Source organism: Pelophylax lessonae, assembly GCF_965119305.1.
Source record: "Pelophylax lessonae genome assembly, chromosome: 6".
Classification (NCBI taxonomy): domain Eukaryota; kingdom Metazoa; phylum Chordata; class Amphibia; order Anura; family Ranidae; genus Pelophylax; species Pelophylax lessonae.
Genome location: NC_138773.1, coordinates 213,664,699 through 213,684,720, shown reverse-complemented (window position 1 = coordinate 213,684,720; position 20,022 = coordinate 213,664,699). Strand labels below are relative to the sequence as shown.

Below are 20,022 nucleotides of genomic sequence, written 5' to 3'. Positions count from 1 at the left end.
GACACCTTGCACAGGTAAGTAAAACTATGGCTATAGTTAGGACAATGGAATCTCAAACTTATGCTCTTTTACTGATCTTGTGTTAACTTTTGCCATTGTAATTGTCAATTATTTTACAGATTCCCTTTATTTGAATATAACAGTTATTTATAGGTCTAGGTTATAGGCTAGGTGAAGGATAATACCCACTTTATCTCTGCTAAAATAATTTATAGCAATATAATACGAAATGTAATTTTTTTTTCAAATAGACAGTAGTATCATTAATGCATGGAGAAAAAATAAGTGGTGGTTATTAAAGCATTTTTTTAAAATTTGTTTTAGTTTGGATGGGGTAGCGAATTGGTAAAACCCATGACTTTTTTTGCCAACTGTATTCTTTTGGGGAGATGTGCTATTGGAGAGAAAAGCTCTCCAAAGTGAGGCAAATTACTTCTTAAAAAGTTGTCCCTGTTTCCCTTATATTGCTATTCTGATGACAACTGACAATTTCGGGTTTTCCCTCACTTTTAGTCTCGATGACAGTGGCTATTGGGAGATACAGTATCTCACAAAAGTGAGTACACCCCTCACATTTTTGTTAATATTTTATTATATCTTTTCATGTGACAACACTGAAGAAATGACACTTTGCTACAATGTAAAGTAGTGAGTGTACAACTTGTATAACAGTGTACATTTGCTGACCCCTCAAAATAACTCAACACATAGCCATTAATGTCTAAACCACTGGCAAAAAAAGTGAGTACACCCCTAAGTGGAAATGTCCAAATTGGGCCCAAAGTGTCAATATTTTGTGTGGCCACCATTATTTTCCAGCACTGCTTTAACCCTCTTGGGCATAGAGTTCACCAGAGCTTCACAAGTTGCCTCTTCCACTCCTCCATGACGACATCACAGAGCTGGTGGATGTTAGAGACCTTGCGCTCCTCCACCTTCCATTTGAGGATGCTCCACAGATGCTCAATAGGGTTTAGGTCTGGAGATATGCTTGGTCAGTCCATCACCTTACCCTCAGCTTCTTTAGCAAGGCAGTAGTCGTCTTGGAGGTGTGTTTGGGGTTGTTATGTTGGAATACTGCCCTGTGGCCCAGTGTCCGAAGGGAGGAGATCATGCTCTGCTTCAGTATGTCACAGTACATGTTGGCATTCATGGTTCCCTCAATGAACTGTAGCTCCCCTGTGCCGGCAGCCCGAGACCATGACACCCCCACCACGATGCTTGACTGTAGGCAAGACACACTTGTCTTTTTACTCCTCACCTGGTTGCCACCACACACGCTTGACACCATCTGAACCAAATAAGTTTATCTTGGTCTCATCAAACCACAGGATATGGTTTCAGCAACCAATGTCCTTAGTCTGCTTGTCTTCAGCAAACTGTTTGTGGGCTTTCTGGTGCATCATCTTTAGACAAGGCTTCCTTCTGGGACGACAGCCATGCAGACCAATATTTGATGCAGTGTGTGCCGCATGGTCTGAGCACTGACAGGCTGACCCCCCACCCCTTTAACCTCTGCAGCAATGCTGGCAGCACTCATACGTCTATTTCCCAAAGACAACCTCTGGATATGACGCTGAGCACGTGCACTCAACTTCTTTGGTCGACCATAGCGAGGCCGGTTCTGAGTGGAACCTGTCCTGTTAAACTGCTGTATGGTCTTGGCCACCGTGCTGCAGCTCAGTTTAAGGGTATTGGCAATCTTCCTATAGCCTAGGTTATCTTAATGTAGAGCAACAATTCTTTTTTCAGATCCTCAGAGAGTTCTCTGTCATGAGGTGCCATGTTGAACTTTTAGTTACCAGTATGCGAGAGTGAGAGTGATAACACCAAAATTTAACACACCTGCTCCTCATTCACACCTGAGAGCTTGTAACACTAACGAGTCACATGACACAGGGGAGGGAAAATGGCTAATTGGGCCCATTTTGGACATGTTCACTTAGAGGTGTACTCACTTTTGTTGCCAGCGATTTAGACATTAATGGCTGTGTGTTGAGTTATTTTGAGGGGACAGCAAATATACATTGTTATACAAGCTGTACACTCACTAGTTTACTTTGTAGCAAAGTGTCATTTCTTCAGCGTTGCCACATGAAAAGATAAAATAAAATATTTACAAAAATGTGAGGGGTGTACTCATTTTTGTGAGATACTTTATAAAGAGGCGTAAAACTCTTTAAGCTGGCCATACATGAATCAGTTTTTTTTGTTCAGCCAGTGGGCTAAACAATAAAAACTGAATGAATTCCTCCATCCACACATTTAAAGTGGAAGGGGGAATCCACCCCACTGTACTACTGTATTTTGACAGCAGAGGAATCTCCCCTCCTGTCAGAATACACAGATTAGGGTTAGGGCTAGCTGCTGATTGAACTGCTTTTATCCCACAGGGCGGTTCAACAGAAGCAGTAGTAGCCACACATGGATTGAAACTTAGGCCAGTCCCTGCTGAACCAGCTGAATTTCGATCCATCTATGGCCACCTTTAGTGGGGACACAGACAACAATAAAACCTGACAGAGGTTCTAACCTGTCACCACTCTATCCAAATTGAAAAATAATCTTCGGTTTTAGATACACTTTGATTTAAAATGTGAACTTTTCAAAATATATTCTATTTTACTAATTTAAAAAATAATTTTTAGGCTGCTATGTATAGTTTGTATCTAAGAAATTGTACCAATGTTCTCAATTATTCAAATGTTTTATTGTCAGAGTATTTATATCAAGAATAATATTGTATAAAGAATTTTGAGCTAGCTCCTGTTAGTATAAGCATCAAAGTCTTATAGGACTGGCTGTTTAAAGCTGAACTCCAGCATTGCCTTTTGTCCTACACAGTTGTATATCTAAGCCCAAGAACAAAAATTGAATATATAACAGCTTGCAAGTCCTTAGATGTGGAGGCTGCATTTGGTTTATTTTTTTCAGGCTAAATAAATGTTCTGTTAGTACAGTTTCTGCCTAGAAATCCAGTGTTGTTGTATTTTGCTGTGCGATTTTAAAAATCTCATTCAATATTATCAGCCTTCCCAGCTATCTTCTTTGAACTACAGAGCATCCCTCTTCTTGTGATGGAGATGATGAGAAGGGAAGGTGCTTGTAGTCAAAACCAGAAACACAGCCTAGGGTCACAATGCCGTTCCTTTATACAGTGCAGTAGGTTAGTGTTGTCACACTAGGACAGAAAGTGTATGACTGGTAGTATCACAAGGTGAAAATAAAAGGGAAAAACTAAGAAAAGGAAACAAATGCAGCCACCACATCTAAGGACTAGTATTACAATATAATTACTTTTTCAGGTATGCTTTAACATGCCTGTCTTACTTTGCCCTAAACAAGTTCTTTATATAAACAAGCCCATATACAGCCATGGCAAAAAAGTTTGCAAATGACACATATATTAATTTTCACAAAGTCTGCTGTCTCAGTTTTCATGATGGCAGTTTGCATATACTCCAGAATGTTATGAAGAGTGGTCAGAAGAATTGTAATTAATTGCAAAGTCCCTCTTTTGCCATGAAAATGAACTTAATCACATAAAAAACATTCCACTGCATTTGTGAAGAAGGCTTCGGGGCGCCAAGAAAGTACAGCAAGCGGCAGGACTGTCTCCTACAGCTGATTCAGCTGTGAGATTGGGGCACCACCAGTGCAGATCTTGCTCAGGAATGGCAGCAGGCAGGTGTGAGTGCATCTGCATGCATAGTGAGGTGAAAAGTTTTGAAGGATGGTCTGGTGTCAAGAAGGGCAGCAAAGAAGCCAGTTCTCTCCAGAAAAAGCATCAGGGACGACTGATATTCTGCAAAAAGGTACAGGGATTGGACTGCTGAGGGCTGGGGTAAAGTCATTTACTCTGATGAATCCCCTTTCTGATTGTTTGAGGCATCTGGAAAAAACCTTGTCTGGAGAAGAAAAGGTGGGCACTACCATTAGTCTTGTGCCATGCTACAGGCAAGCATCCTGAGACCATTCATGTGTGGGGTTGCTTCTCAGAAAAGAACATGAATAATAGAATGAATTATAAAAGAATAGTACAAAAATATCCTCCGAGACCAACTTCTCCCAACCATCCAAGAAGAATTTGGTGACGAATAATGCCTTTTCCAGCATGATAGAGCACCTAAGGATGTGGCCCAGAAGTTGATTGACAGCATGCGAGGGTGAATTGCAAAGGTCTTGAAACAGATGGGTTGCAATTGCATGAACTTGAATATTGAAGATAGGTAAAGCGTTTGTAACCCTAAAATAAAAACGATTCTGTTACTTTAAAGATGTTAAACCGCACAGTGCTTGATGTAAAATACCTTGCTGATCCTGCCTGTTCCTGTGTCCTCTTTTGTGTGCTGACCAAGGTAATCATGGCTGCTGATCCATGATATTGTGGTCAGTTTACGTGCCTCTGTCATCCCGCTGTGTTTAGAGACTCTCCCCTCTCCCCCTTCCTCCCTGCCTGTCAGTTCCTTGTCTGTTAGCCATCTCCTCCCCGTCCTTCCCCTTCGTCCGCTATTACATGTGTCTGTAAAGATAGGCTGGCCATAGATGGTGCAAATTTCTTTCCTTCAGTCATGGGTTGCAGGAAAGAAATTAGCATGATTTCCCCATTAACACAGACAGCGCTGACAGGGGAATCCCTCCTGCTTAAAAATTTTCTTCTCCCCGCGCTGGGACAAGAGCAGGCGGGGAAGACAGTGATTATCGCTAGCAGCTATAGTAGCCTCTTGCGATAATGAGAAGCGAATCCAGCAGGCTGGTTGTACCAAAGATCATCGATCTATCAGCTTGGTACAAAACAGCCTGCCCATCAATGGTTTTAACCTCGAACTGTGTATGGCCGGCCTTAGTTATTACAATTAGTGGCAGACCCTCTGTAATAACAAGATATACTGTGCATTGTCTTTATTTTTTTTAAATCATCCTGCTAAATACCTTCTTTCACATCGCAGGTGTGCGGTCACATGACCTCCTGGCTGATGTCAGAGGGGAATCTCAGCCCCTCCTGCTGTAGTCCTCAGATCGGGGAAGGAGAGTCGCAGGAGGTCACGTGACCGCACACCGGCGATATGAAAGAAAGTATTTAGCTGCATAATTAAAGAAAAAAAAAAAAAAAGCCAAAGACACTGCATAGTATATCTTGTTATTACAGAGGGGTTGCTATTAATTGTAATAACTAACTTGACCACTTTAATTTTTGCATAGCCAACCACCCATGCCTATGTTTAAGGCCACACTTAGAAGCTATTAGCACTGTGACTTCTTGCAATCATTTACACTGTGGAACTTATGGAGCAGAATACCCCTTCATTGAATTTTATACATTTGAATATAAATACAGGAACGGTGTAAATCTATTTTCTTGCTTAATCTTACAATAATTATTATGTTACTTAAAATGGGCACCAAACATGGACTGTAAGTCCCCTTTATTCTCCTCAGGTAAGATATCCAATCAGAAGGATTTGGTAAGTGCAGCTGAAGTCGGAGTAGCTTTGTTCACTTTGATGGTGAAAAAAAACTGCACAGTTAAATTCAGTAATATTACAATATCGACAAAAGGCAAAGGCCAATACTGAATTTTTGTAATTCTTTTGGCTAAGTAAGTATTCATTCCAGCCAAAAAAGTTATTTTCTCTGCTGCAAGTTGGTTTTATCTATTATTCTTCTAGTAATAGAATGCCTTATAGCATTATCTTTACTTTATAATATTACCTCTAATTCCCTTTCGCACATCCTAAAGGGTCATGTCACACATCAGGGATATGTGAGCCATTTTACTGCTTGTAACGATTTGCCATAATATGACTCAGCTTCTTAACCAGTGCAAAGTTGCTGTGTCAGAATGACCAATATGATGAGGCCCTTACAGTAGAAAATACTTCCTTTGCTACAGTGGTGGGGTTTAGAGACTTCAAATTAGGGATAGACCCATATGGTTTTTTCAGGGCAAATACCGATACCGATATATTGGTCACAACGTATTGGTATCAGCCGATATGGGCTGATATTTTGTACATCCTATGTCAGGGTCCGAGACTAGTCTTCTCCTCCTCCAACCATTAGGTGGTGATGCTCATGTAAGGGTAAAATGATGTCACATAGCATAATTCCGTTTAGAAATGTTACTGAATATGCCACTCACATAATGTACAATAGATATAAGCAATTCCACATTAGCAGATCTGCATCTCTAGTGATACCCGGGTGATACCACTCCGTTCGGCATCCACTCAATACCGCTTCGTCCTTCACTCGCTCCATCTTCCACCCACCCGATACCACTCCGTCTCTCACCCACTTGACGTAAGTGACACCTGGGTGATACCGCTCTGTCCGGCATACGATCTCAGAGGTCACGTGGTCGCGCTGTGGTCACGCCTCCGAGATCGTATGCTGGTATCACCCGGGTGTGACTTACGGCAAATGGGTGAGACATAGAGCCGTATTGGGTGGGTGGGAGATGGAGCAGGTGAGGGACAAAGCGGTATTGAGTGGATGCCGAACGGAGCGGTATCACCCGGGTATCACTTATGGCACTTATGGCAAATCGGTAAGAGATACTGATCTGCTAATGAGGAATTGCTTATATCTTTTGTACATTACGTGAGTGGCATATTCAATAACATTTCTAAAGCATTAGTCTCGATTCCTGTGTGCATCCCAACGCCGAACTTAGCGGGTGGAAAGCGCCTGTTGGCTCTGCGCTGCTGTCAGGCCACCTAGGCCATGGAGGGGGAGCCCACAACTGCAGGAATGCCTGTCTGCCTCCACAGGAACAGGCACAAACAGGACAGTCGAGTCTTACTACCATCTGTGTGTGTGTTCACTGTTCACCGGGCCCAGCTGCAGAACTTGGAAGCTGTCATTAGCCTGGCACTGCTGTACCAATAAATATCACCTTATTGGTAATTTGCATTTTTATGCTCGTGGGTGATTGTGTAGGCAGGGCCCCAGTGCGCTGCATTGCCCGGGGCCCTTTAATGCTCTTAAGATGGCACTGGTGGGAAGGCAGCCCAACAAGCAGGGCCGCTGATAGGGGGGGATCACCAGCCCAGGCACACAGGGGGGCCCCAACAGCATGGGGAATCAGTGCGGACAGGCAGGGGGGAAATTACAGAAGGAAGCCCTGTGTGGTTCTCTGCAGCAGCTGAAAGCCAGTTTCTCCCCCTCCTACCAGCTTTCAGCTGCTGCGGGGGAGAGACACAGACACAGGGCATTGTTCCTGTAATTACTTCCCCACCCCCTTCCCACAGCACTGCAGGCTTCCCTTTCCTTTAAAAAAAATTGCAAATTTAAAAAAAAATAATAATAATTAAACATTGTAATACATTTTTTGAAATTTTGTAAAATAAAATAATTGTAACTATTTTTAACATTTTTAAGAATAAAAAACAATTAAAAGGGCTAATTTACACAGGTTCTCTGTTATGTTTGTGTCCGATACTAATGATTTTAGTGTATTTTTAGTAAAAATATTGTTTTGATATATTCAGAGGGGATCCTTGCCAGGTAGGCTGTATGGGGCCCCGTGATTTCTAAGAGCAGCCTGCCAACCAGGAGCACTCACAGTTCCAACAGCGTGAAGAGAGCAGAATGCAACTGAACTGACAGCGTCTGTAGAGAGGGGGAAGAATGTGGCCTGGCGTCTTGTGCCCAGACAGGCAGGTGTCCAATGGAGTTGTGAGCCCTATGCTTTCCCTAAGCATAGGGCTCACAAGTACTCACAAGTGCTCACTAGTACTGTCCCTAGCAGGTGGGGTGCCTGTTCCTAATCTACCAACTCACAAAATGCGTGCCAAACCTGGCTGCCAGAGTCACAAGAGGCAGCAGCATCCAATTGGATGCTTCTCTGAGAAACTATGCTGTGGAAGAGCGCCACCTGCAGTGGAGAAAGTAGACTGCACCTGCCTACATGCCAGTAGGAAAAACCGTGCCTACTATGCCAACAGGAATACCTAGTAGTAATCTTCCCTCTGAAGTACCTGGCTGATCCTGCCAGTCACCTTTTTTCCTTGCTCTAAACTGACCACACACAGCACAGAAGATGATCTATATTAGCATGGTCAGTTTTCATCCTTTGGCTTGCCATTTAGAGGTACAGGACACACAGCATGCTTGTATTGGGTACACACACTGGGGTTGATTTACTAAAGGCAAATAGTCTGTGCACTTTGCAAAGCACAGTTGCACTCAGCAAGAGCAGTTGCTCCAGAACTTAGATCTGCTGACTTTTACCACCTAATCATGTACAAGCAAAAATGTTGTTTTTTTTTTTTCTTTTTTTTTTTTCATTGCATGTGATTGGGAATTATTTGCAAAGTGAAGCTTTACCTTATTTACTAGGCTCTGAAGCACCTGCACTTGCAGAGTGCAACTGCACTTGCACTCTGTACTTTGCAAAGTACACAGTCTGTTTGCTTTTGATAAATCCATCCCACTGTGCCCTGTAACCCCGCTACCCACTATCAGAAAGAAGAGATAATGGTCATATGACAGAACTTTTTAACCTTGTACAACATGTAAGAAAGATCATTTATGGAACATTTATGAAACTAAGCAAAAGCAGTTATGGTACCTATAATTGTAACTATATTAGAAATTCCTTCTAACATTGTACGTTCACAACTACTTTAACCACTTTAAGACCGGAAGATTTTACCTCCTTCCTGACCAGGCCCTATTTTGCGATTCGGCACTGTGTTAGTTTAACGGACAATTGCGCGGTTGAGTGATGCTGTATCCAAACAAAATGTATGTCCTTTTTTCCCCACAAATAGAGCTTTCTTTTGGTGGTATTTGATCACCTGTGCGATTTTTCATTTGTGCGCTATAAACAAAAAAATAGCGACAATTTTGAAAAAAAAAAACAATCTGCTATATACCATTCCCAAAAAAATAAATTTATAAATCAACATTTTTTAACATTTTAGGCCAATTTGTTTTCTACTACATATTTTTGGTAAAAAAAAGCGTGTTTTGATTGGTTTGCACAAAAGTTATCGCGTTTACTTAACTATGGGAAAGATTTATGTCATTTTTATTTATTTTTTTTTTTACTAGTAATGGCGGCGAGCTGCGATTTTTTGAGGGACTGCAACATTGTGGCAGACAGATCGGACCCCTAACTGCCATTTTTGACACTTTTGGGGGGACCAGTGACATTACTACAGTAATCAGTGCTAGAAATATGCACTGTTGCTGTAATAATTACACTGGCAGGGAAGGGGTTAACCCTATGGGTGATCAAAGAGTTAAATGTATGCCTCATGCTTACTGACTCCTGTGATCTCTCCCTGTCTGTCACTGAGAAGATCTGCCTGCTTTGTTTACATAAGCAGGTGGGTCTTCTCACACTTTCCCCCATGATCGGGGAAGGGAGTCAGTGATCGCCGCCTCTCCTCCTCCGGCCCAACTCCCGCTGTGTCTCAACACAGCCGAAGCGAGCCTCCGGCGGCGCTCGCGTGCCACCGAGACCACTAGGATGTCGCTGGACCCAGGGGAGCCACACTGCTGCAGTAGGATAACTGTGAGCAGTTGGCAAGTGGTTAACACACCCTCGTCCAGTCCTCGTCATTTCTTTTCTACCGTTAACTCTCTACTTTGTCCTCCACTGCCTCTACCAACTAATTTACTCACTGGAGATTTCAAAACGAAAAACAAAAATGCTTTTGAAATTGAAGCAATTTATTAGAAGCAATTTGTCGTCTAGATTGTTGTAATAAAAACTAGAGACAGAGTCCTTGGCTCTGACCTCTCTTTTTGTGTCCACATCCAATCCCTGTCCAAATCTTGATGCCTTAACTTCTGGAACTAAAAAAAAAAAACTAACAATTCACTCGCTTTTTATATCTGACCTCAACAATTGCTTTTTACATAGGCGGTCCCCACAGAATACCATTGTAGCACTACCCCCGGAAGGAGCAGCTTAAGTATATTTGGTTCTGAAATCTACCTCTCCACCCAAAGAACAGTCCCAGCCCCTCTGGCATCACTGACAATATTGTTAGTGCAAACACCACCAATAAAAGACACACGTTATAGCACAACACAGAAATAGTCTTTACTGTGAAATATCTTTGAGGTGGTAACAAACAATAGCAAAAGCTGATCAGTATACAAATATATCTCAAATAGGTCAATGGTACAGAATCAAAAGCAATAGAACTCTATGGTAATATCTTGCTGCTTTTAGGGGACTACTCAAGACGAGTAACCCAGAGAGCAGAGGCAAACATGTTAACAATGACAGATCAAAAAATGGCAAACACTGTAACAGATTGATCACCACTCTACCTAAATTGGGCTCTATGAGACCAGGCAGGAGGAGAGCAGAAGAATGACCCTCTCTTATGTCAAACCTCTCCTTTCTGACTCCTGACACCTAAGGCTCGCAAAACCATAAACACCATATACACTGTACCTAGTTCAGTGGTCAATAGCATAACTCCCAAGTGAGATAGCCCCGCTCATGCACTACATATACTGAGCCCTGGGTATGTGTGTGTGTGCTCGTATGAAGAAGAAGGCCTTGAATCTTCATCTAGCCACTTTAGTTGGTGCACTTAGAAGTCCTGTTTGGTAGAGTGAAAATGCAGTAAGCTGGAAGCATCCAGGTAGCAAGGCGGAAACTGTGACTGCTTAACAGGGTGTAAGTGTGACTCAGGCCCCACAGGTGTAGGCAAAATGGGCAACATTGTCTGCATGCAGTGTCTCTGTATTCTTTGTAAAATAGGCAAGTGCCCTCTCACCAATCCTGCAATCAAGGCCCAAATGAAACGTCCTGAATCAGGCAGGCTCTTCAGGTAGCCCAACTGGCTACCTTACAACTGGAACACTTCACGCCGTCTGTATAGATGCACCTGGAAAATGCACCTGGGATCCCCCTCTCAGGCAGGTAGCACCTCTCCCCTGGGTCCAGTTCTCCACTGCCTCATGGGGTCTGCCCTAACTTCCAGTCAGCCTCTGGGTCTTTTTCTTTCTTCCCCCCCCCCCCCCCCCAGATCATGCTTGGGTTTGCAGTTCTGTTCCCAAAGAAGACCCTGGGGCCATTTGTGCTAGGTACTACATGTGCCACAATCCTTTGCCCTTTTTGGCAGCTCTGTTCATTGGCTCCCTTTCCCTGCCAATTGGAAAGCAGGGGAACAGAATGGACAGCCTGTCTTTCTGCGAGCACCGCTCGCACACACACAAAGTGAGCAGGAGAGGGAGAGGGAATTCCCCTGCAGGAGCTGACAGGCTTCACTCTCTTTTGAAAGCCTGTGTCATTCCAGCGACGGCTGGCCGGAAGTGCGGGGCTGCAGGGCACCTGCTACACCATGTATGCTGCAGCCTGATTTATCTAGCTTAGCAATCATTTGGTGTCCACCATACCTCACTGCCAATCCATCCACTGGCTTTCACTAACCCAATAAATAAAATGAAGTATAATAAAAACATAGAAATTCATCCACAACTCTGCTGCGAGCTACATCACCAACCTTATCTCACAATATCACCCAAACTGTTCTCTTTGCTTATCCCAAAACCTTTTGCTCTCTAGCTTCCTCACTACCAACTCTAATGTTTGCCTTCGGGACTTCTCCAGAGCTTATCCTATCCTCTGGAACTCCCTATCTCAATCTGTCTGGCTATCTCTAACTCTGTCCACCTTTAGGCAATCAAAACTCATTGCTTCAGGGAGGCCTAGTCCGCTTCCATCAAATAAATCGTACTTCTATCCTTTACATTGGCTCATTCCTGACCGTTATTACTTTTTTATCATTCGACCCTACCTTTTTGATTGTAGGCTCTCATGAACAGGGACCTCTGAACCCCCTTGTATCGAACTGTGTTATAACTGCACTGTCTCCCTATTTTATAAATGGCTGCGTAAACTGCTACAATTTCCTTCCATTGAGGTAATTCTTTACGTATAACAGATATTTACCCGGTGACTTTGGTGCTAGATTATGAACCCTGCTGAAGCTGGTGAAGTAATCTAGCAGGGAGAAAGGTGCAGGCTGCCATAGGTGTTCATCCAAAGTGATGCATATAGAAAATCAAAGAAGCACCGCACTACCGTCCAGCCAAGCTAGTGTAGACTTGAACATGTTTCGCCCCACTCATCTGAGTTTATTTAAAGGCTAGTTCCTATAATTAAGCTTGGGTGGGCAGAGAGAAACATGTCAAGGGGCATGGCTTTGGCAAAGACTCGTGGGCTAAGGCCGTTTTATAGTTGACACTTGGTTGGCTAGACTGGAGTGTGGCGCTTGTTTGATTTTAGATATTTACATGGGTTATACTAAAATAAATTTTTTTTTTTTTTTTTTTTTTTTTTATACCATAGTGGATTATTTCCTTGTAGAAAGAATCCTTACGAAGATCAGAAAGAGCCCAATGACACTGAAACTGTACAGGAAATACTGTCTATTGTATAAAAAAAATTAGAACAGACAAAAAGACCAATCTTACTATTTTTTAATCAAGTGGGGAACGATGAAACAGTTTAATGAACTTGTCACTGCTGTAAATGCTTTAAAATGCACAAGTTAGAGAATGGACAAATAACTATACACTGTGTTAAATTTAGTAAAGTAGTAGGTAGTAGTTTGTAGATGACAGATCTATGAAAGAGATATTTCTGTTGACTACTTAGTAGTACTAAACCACTGAAAGTCATAAATTGCCAACATGTACAGATAATTGCAATGAAAACACTTCTTTTTGGATCTCTAAGATAATCATTTACTACGGCTCTGTTTTCCCCCTCAAAGCATTTCACCTTGCTTTCATGTTGCTCTTTGATAAATGTAACTTCAGTAGTGTGAATGGGGGGACACAGTTTTCCGCTGTCCTCTATGTTGTGCTGGCTGAAAGTTGTTGGTTGCTTTATCTCATTTAAATTTCATGTCCTTTTTTTTTTTTTATTTTATTTTTTTTAAATGATGGCAATCTGAAGTACTTTTCTAAAGCTGGCCCAAACCCATGGGTAGTTCTCCTTAAAGGGTATATAAAGGTGGTAGTGTATATATTTCTTTTTTTTATGTTTATGGCACAAAAAAAAATAAAACATTTTTTTTTATTGAGTAAATATAACATTACATATATTTTTTGTCTTCTCCATTTGAGATATCAGGTGGAAATTTAGCAACGAGTCACATTAGTAAGTTGATGCCAGCAACACTAAAGAGAACACTTAGCGGCTTCTATGGAGTTGCTCCCTCGCTGGCAGAAGCTGCAGGATATCACTCACTGGAGAGGGATCAGCCATGGAAGACACCTCACTGATTCTGCTCTTCTAGTGATCTTGTCACTGGTAAGCTGACTCAAGTGACAGGATTACTAGCTTGTTTTTGTGTCTCCCATTGGAAAGGCTGCTGAGCTTTTGTGATAAATAATTATTGTATAAACAGCTTAAAAGCTCAAGCTGCAAATCGTCAGCATGTTTGAATAAATCAGAGCAATTGCACAAACCTTATTGAACAGCTTTCTCTGAGGTTTTAATCAGAAAAAGCCAACCTTGAAGTAGTGACTACTGCTGTTCTATTTATTTACATAACCCATAGTGCTCTGGGAATCCTTCCTGTAATTTTACTCCCACAAGAGCTGCGGGATTACTGTCCAGGTCTTCCCCAAAGGCTTTATCCCACAGCCAGGCACACAGGCTCATTCACACGTTTCTTCAATAACCAGTCTAGAGGATATTGATTTGTGGTTTTTATTTTTGGAGAACTTGGATAGGGTTGAGGGTAGTAGTGGGATTCTCCAAAACAAAAACTGTGTACAACTGAGGACTTAGGTATTCTCCAGAGCAAGCTATAATAAAGTCCAGGCTTGAAACAAATAATAGACTTCAGCTTAGTAGTAGAAGTTAGAGCCACAAAAGCAGAGTCCCTTTTAGGAAGGAGTTTGGACAACCAGCTAGTGTCCCCTTTAAATAGACCATGGCTGACTATGTAGTACCAGAAGGGTAGCAAAAGCACAAAGGTCCCCAAGATCTCTTAAGTGTCTGTACTCACAAGGCCTCCTTCCAACTTCAATGCAAAACCTTCCGTGATAGCAGACAGCTCCCTTTAGCTCCTGGGTTTTAGCATTCAAGCCCCTCAGGTCACCCACCTGAGGCATCAACAACAACAGCTTCAGCTTGGGAGGGCAGCCTGCCCCCCAGGCTGGACTAATCCAATCTGGGAAAAAGACCCAGATCACAGTTTGCTCACTGAATATATGCAGTTTCCCAGCATTCCCATACTTGCCAACTGTCCCTTTTTTCCTGGGACAGTCCCTGCAAATAGGAGCCTGTCCCAGGTAATTTATATTGTCCCTGGAAGCGCCTGTTAATCGGGCTGCCCATAAATGTTACACAGAAGTAGTGCAGCTGAATGGGAGAATTATTCCAACTCTGCTACTGTGGCCTTATGTTTGAAATTCCCTTTTTAATTTCCTGTAATTCTCTCTATATTGAGTAGACCCTATAATCTGATAAGTAGGCGAGATGAATTATGCAGAGTGGGCGGAGCTTCAGGGAAGTGGGTGTGGTAATTGAGAGCTGTGCTGCAAAGTGTCCCTGGAAATGTTTTTTAAATGTTGGCAACTATGCACTCCATCACAGCCTGCCTCTTTGTGATAGGCCAGGACTGTATCAATATTCATGCTGCTATCGACATAGCTTTATACCTATCATCTAGAAACTTTTCCAGTTCCTTGGATGCAGAGGAAGCTATAGACCAGACTGGCAGCAGCTGAACACACTGAGCAGATCTGATTAGCAGATTGCAGTTTTACTGATTACAGTGAGTAGAATATGCTTTTGCCTACCAAATCAATTCAGCCACACTGACTACATTGTGGCAACTAAATTTACCTATCAAAAACACAACTAATTCTAACTTATCTAATTCCCAGCACCTATCTAAGAGGGTGCTACGCATGTGAGTTATTAAACCAAAGATTGTACACATAGAGGGGTTATTTTTTCCACCCAAGATCCACACAATGTTCTTCTAGAAGTCACAAATTTTTCCATCTGAATACAATTAGAAAAATGTATGAATCTTGAGTGAAGGTGGTATGAAAAAAGAATATAAATAGATCCCCAACCGATATAAAACTTTAGTTTAAAAGCTAATAAAACTAAAATTCTAAATAATATTGACTCAAAAAAATTACAGTTTCCCTTAACAAAAATATTTATTCTGATTAAAGCTGAACTTCTAGACCAGGGGTCTACAATTATTTAACCAAACTGCCATTTTGTTGTCCTTCTGACTGTAGGGGGGCTGAGGGGGCTGAGTTATGCCCCAGAATCAGTGGGAGTAATAATGCCTCAGGCTTGGTGGTCAGTGGTAGTAAGAAACTTAGATAGTGCTTGTTGTCAGTAGGAGAAGGCATAGTGGTCCATTTTAAGCATTATTGGGAGGAGAATAGTGCCCCATTATTGGTGTTAGTGACAGGAACATTGCCCACTGTTGTATCACTGGAAGGAAGAGCACCCCATTGTTTGTGTCAGTGGAAGGAATGCTGTGCCATTGTTGGTGTAAGTGGAAGGAATACTGTCCCATTGTTGGTGTTAGTGGAAGGAATACTGCCCCATTGTTGGTATCTGTGGGAGGAACTGTGCCCCAAGGGCAGTATAAAGGCAAATAAAGGAGAGCATCCAGCCAATGAATCACAGTTTGGAGAACACTGTTCTAGACCAAAAAGCTAGATACACCAATGAAATACATGAAGGGAACTGTTCTACCTGCTAAAGGAATTGAGTTTCTATCCATCCCATTCCAAGATTTTCACAGCTCCGTGACAAAGCCCAGCTCTATCTTAGAAGGCAGAAGACCTGATGTTTCTCTGTTGCAAAAAGGTATCACTTTCAGGTCTTGTCCCCCTTCAAGCCTTCTATTGAGCAGTTAATGCACACTGATGAGCTCATTTCTCTTAGTGAGGGCCGGGGTAGACAAGAGTAAATGTTTTTGACACACTTAACAGAAAACTCCTCCTTTGTCTAAAAAATAATAAAGCACATGAAATTTCTACAAAAGCCATTTTGAAATTCCATGTTCTTGAAAATGACTTTTCCATTTTAATCTGGAGCCTCTGTATTATTCTAAAACTGTCACAGAATTTATTGCAATATGGCAACCTGGAGATGTTTTGTCTTTTCCTTCTTCTATGATTGGCTCATTGATTTTCTCAGTAGTTACACTAAGATACAAGTGAATATTTAAGCATCCCTTAGAATAGGAATTTAATTTTGGTGAGATACTCCCTGAAATTCAACTGTGTGGGTGAGTCCGTAAAGCTGATGTATTCGTGCAAACAAAAATGAGTACTGTCCGTGATATTTTTGAACTTGCACTAACATTAACATTTTCAGGACAAGGGGTACCCCCTTTATTTAACCACTTAAGCCCCGGAGGATTTTCCTGGTAAACGACCAGGGGGTATTTTGCGATTCGGCACTGCGTGACTTTAACGGACAATTGCGCGGTCGTGCGACGCTGTACCTAAACGAATTTGACGTCCTTTTTTTCCCACAAACAGAGCTTTCTTTTGGTGGTATTTGATCACCCGTTTTTACTTTTTGCGCTATAAACAAAAAAAGAGCGTACATTTTGCAAAAATAACAATATTTTTCACATTTTTTTATATGAAATTCCCCCCCAAAAAAATGTAAAAATCAAAATTTTTTAACATTTTCGGCCAATTTGTTTTATGCTACCTATGTTTGGTAAAAAAAATCGCAAAAAGCGTATTTTGATTGGTTTGCGCAAAAGTTATCGCGTTTACTAACAAAGGGAAAGATTTTTGTCATTTTTGTTTTTTTTTTTTTTAACGTGTAATGGCGGCGATCTGCGATTTTTTTGCGGTACTGCGACATTGCGGCGGACAGATCGGACCCTTGACTGACATTTTTGACACTTTTGGGGTTACCAGTGACATTTCTACAGTAATCAGTGCTATACATATGCACTGTTACTGTAAAAATACACTGGTAGTGAAGGGGTTAACTTTATTTGGGAGGGAGGGGCTGTGTGTATCCCTAGGGGCGTGCTTTCTACTGTGATTGGCTGTGGCTTGAGCTGTAAGGACACTGATCAACGGATCTACATACTAGATCCGTGTGATCAGTGTCTTTACAGCGAGGAGAATGACAGGTGGCTTGTTTACACAAGCTGCCTGACATTCTCCCTCTCCCCCGCCGATCGCCGAGTGACCGGCGGACATCGGGTCCGCTGGTCACACGCGCGGGGGGGTCCATGACCGCGCGGGAGCGGGAGCGCGCCTCCGCGGGCGCGCGCTCGCTCCCCAGAGCCTCACAGGCGAGCGACGTAGACCTACGTCACTCTGCCTGTGAGGGGCTGACTGCCGCAGTAAATATACTGTGAGCAGTCGGCAAGCGGTTAAGGTCCAAGAAATACTCCTTGGACCTTGAAAGCTTGACCTAAAAATGTTAATGTAAGGGTAAATAAAAACATATCACAAACTGTCTCTGAATCAGAAAAACTTCTAACAGTATACTGCCAACTTAAGATCTGTGTTTAACCTCCTTCCCTATCTCCTAGCTTTAAATGCTTCAACAATGTTGATGAAAAGCTTGATTTACACACTGCTTTTGATGTAGACATGAGAACATTTCCCACATTTGGCCATTTTCATTCATCTCAAGGGGTGGTTTTATGTTCGTGAGAAAGATCTGACTCCTCCTATCAACTGTCTTGGAGAAAAGTGAATCTTACAGGCTACAAGACCATGGCTTCTGCTTCCCTCTGCTAGTTTGGCCTTGGCCTACTTCTTCTGTCTTCCAGTTTCTATTCTTTCCTTTCACACAGACCAGCCTTACAAGTATAGCCCTCTTTTGGGGGACTATGACAAATGGCCTTCCCCAAACAGAATATTGTGCAAAATCTTTAGGTAAGTAAGAGAACCAGAACCTTCTCTAAGTGTAAGACTGGGTTTCACAATAAATGTTGTTAGTGCCTCCACCCAGGACAAAACTTCTGAGAATGATTGTTATGTGGCACCTATTTTTGTGTCAGAGACCTGAAGATAAGATCAGCAGTGATGGGGAGATCCCACAACTGTTGTCCAATCAGCCTGGAACACATCTTCTCATGTGCAGAAACTGTGGTGTAGAACTAGATCCCAGTCAGCCTATATACTCTGTGCTTTATTTCCTCCTGAGTAGTTTCTCATCAGAAGTGACCGTCAGATGCCTAACGTGGCTCTAGCCTTTGCTGGTTATTGAGCCCTAAGCTAAAACTAGCTTTAGAATCCTTTACCAGAAGGGACAGATTTAACTTAAAAAACAGAAGCTGCATATAAACTATATTGCATTAAACAGGTTCACCTATTAATATACTGGAAGGTAACCACTACACACATACAGTAGCACATACCTAACTCTCTGGCACTGTGCATGTGAGATAATAAAAAAAGGAGAGAGATACTGTACTCTGTCTGTCACAGGGATTCAGATACCCACTCAAGAAGCAATTGGCTTATGCAGTTAAACTATTACAGCATTTGAATATTGCATAATAGTCTCTGCTTCTGGTCTGGGTGAAAGTACAACAGTAGCAACTCCCCTGGACAGGAAATATGTCTAAGACTTTATCTCTCTCTCTCTTCACTTCCTCCTTCTGTATTTTTTTTTTACCTAACAGACCAGAGACAGAAAGTGCATATATAGTATATTTACAGGCATTTACAAACACAGATGGGAGAGGGCAGCACATCCCTACCCAAGATTATAGAGAGCTTTAGGCCACATTTCAAATAACTCTGGGAAGGTGGTTGGATCATTCCCGCACAAGTATTTTGGTAGTTTGGAAATCTGTCAGGACATACAGTATATAGGAAATACCACAGATGACCTGCTCTGGAAGTTGTATGCTACAGGGATACCATGCTTTCTTCACTACTTAGTATTTTACTGACCTGGAACAAGCATTTCAATGTCCCAACACTCAAACCTGGTACACATGGGCCGAGTGTCAGTCAGCATCGGCCTGTTGAATAGAAACCAAATGACATTTAGCCTATGTGTACTGCAGTCAGGCCGTTTTGGCCGGCTTCTGTCAAAGAGGCATGACCAAAAAAAAGGTCTGCCGACCGTTTCCCGATCAGCACTTCTAGCCAATGAGAGTTCTGGTTGGGGGGGCATCTTCCTGTCAGAACACATTAGACAGCAGGGGAGATCGCTGTACTAAGATCGGATTATTAGGACCTCGGCTCCAACCTGAGCTGTCAATTTTTTTTTTGTTCAGCCCGCTGGGTTGAATGAAAAAAAAAACTAGTAGTGTGTACTAGGCTTTAGTATGGACATACCTGTTTCAGTTTAGAAATGTATCAAATGTTGCATGAGAGATAAAAATGTTAATTCCAGAACATATAATTTCCAGAACAGTCAAGCAAGGTCCTTTTAAGTCCCTTACCATTGGTGAGCACTAAATATCTCTGCTGTAATATACACTTTTTAGATTGCCTTTTCTATATTTTATAGTATTTGCATAGTTGTGTTAGTATCTTTTTAAAATAATAATACTAATTATTTCATTTGTGATTGTGGTAAGACAACTGGAAAAAGCTTGGAGACAGAGTAGGGGAATACTGAGTCAGAGCAATAGATTTCAAACATAATTAGCACAGAATGAGTTGTTATTATTTAATGAGATTTCTACATTACCGCACAGTAAAACTGTTACAGTCCGTTGGCAGACTAAATCAGTTAATTTTTCAGTCATGTTATCCTTATTCTTAAAACTTATCAAGGTAAAATTAAAAATTGCTTATAACAGGGTGTTTACTGCGCCTACACCATTCTTTAAATTTTAAATGTCTTTGAGGCTTGTGTTATCCATAGATGCCACATATAGACAACACAAGAGTATGTTCCCCAAAAGGATGCGGTTATTACATTTTTAAAAATTGAAACAAACACTGAAATAAATGTAAAATGGACCTATATTAAAAAAGTGAAACACTGCTCAGATATGGGGAACACATAGAAATGGTAATTGTGCCTATGCAGTATCCTGAAAATTTACCTTG

At 41.8% G+C, this 20,022-nt stretch overlaps 1 protein-coding gene across 1 annotated transcript in view; it reads left to right on the top strand.

Annotated features, from left to right (window-relative positions):
- Positions 1–20,022, top strand: part of TSPEAR (thrombospondin type laminin G domain and EAR repeats) — a 208,808-nt gene that overhangs the window by 492 nt on the left and 188,294 nt on the right. Inside the window, exon 1 of the mRNA XM_082259971.1 lies at positions 1–14. This exon is cut by the window's left edge and continues 492 nt beyond it. Within this exon, the coding sequence (XP_082116097.1) occupies positions 1–14 (14 nt within the window). The remainder of the gene's footprint in view (positions 15–20,022) is intronic.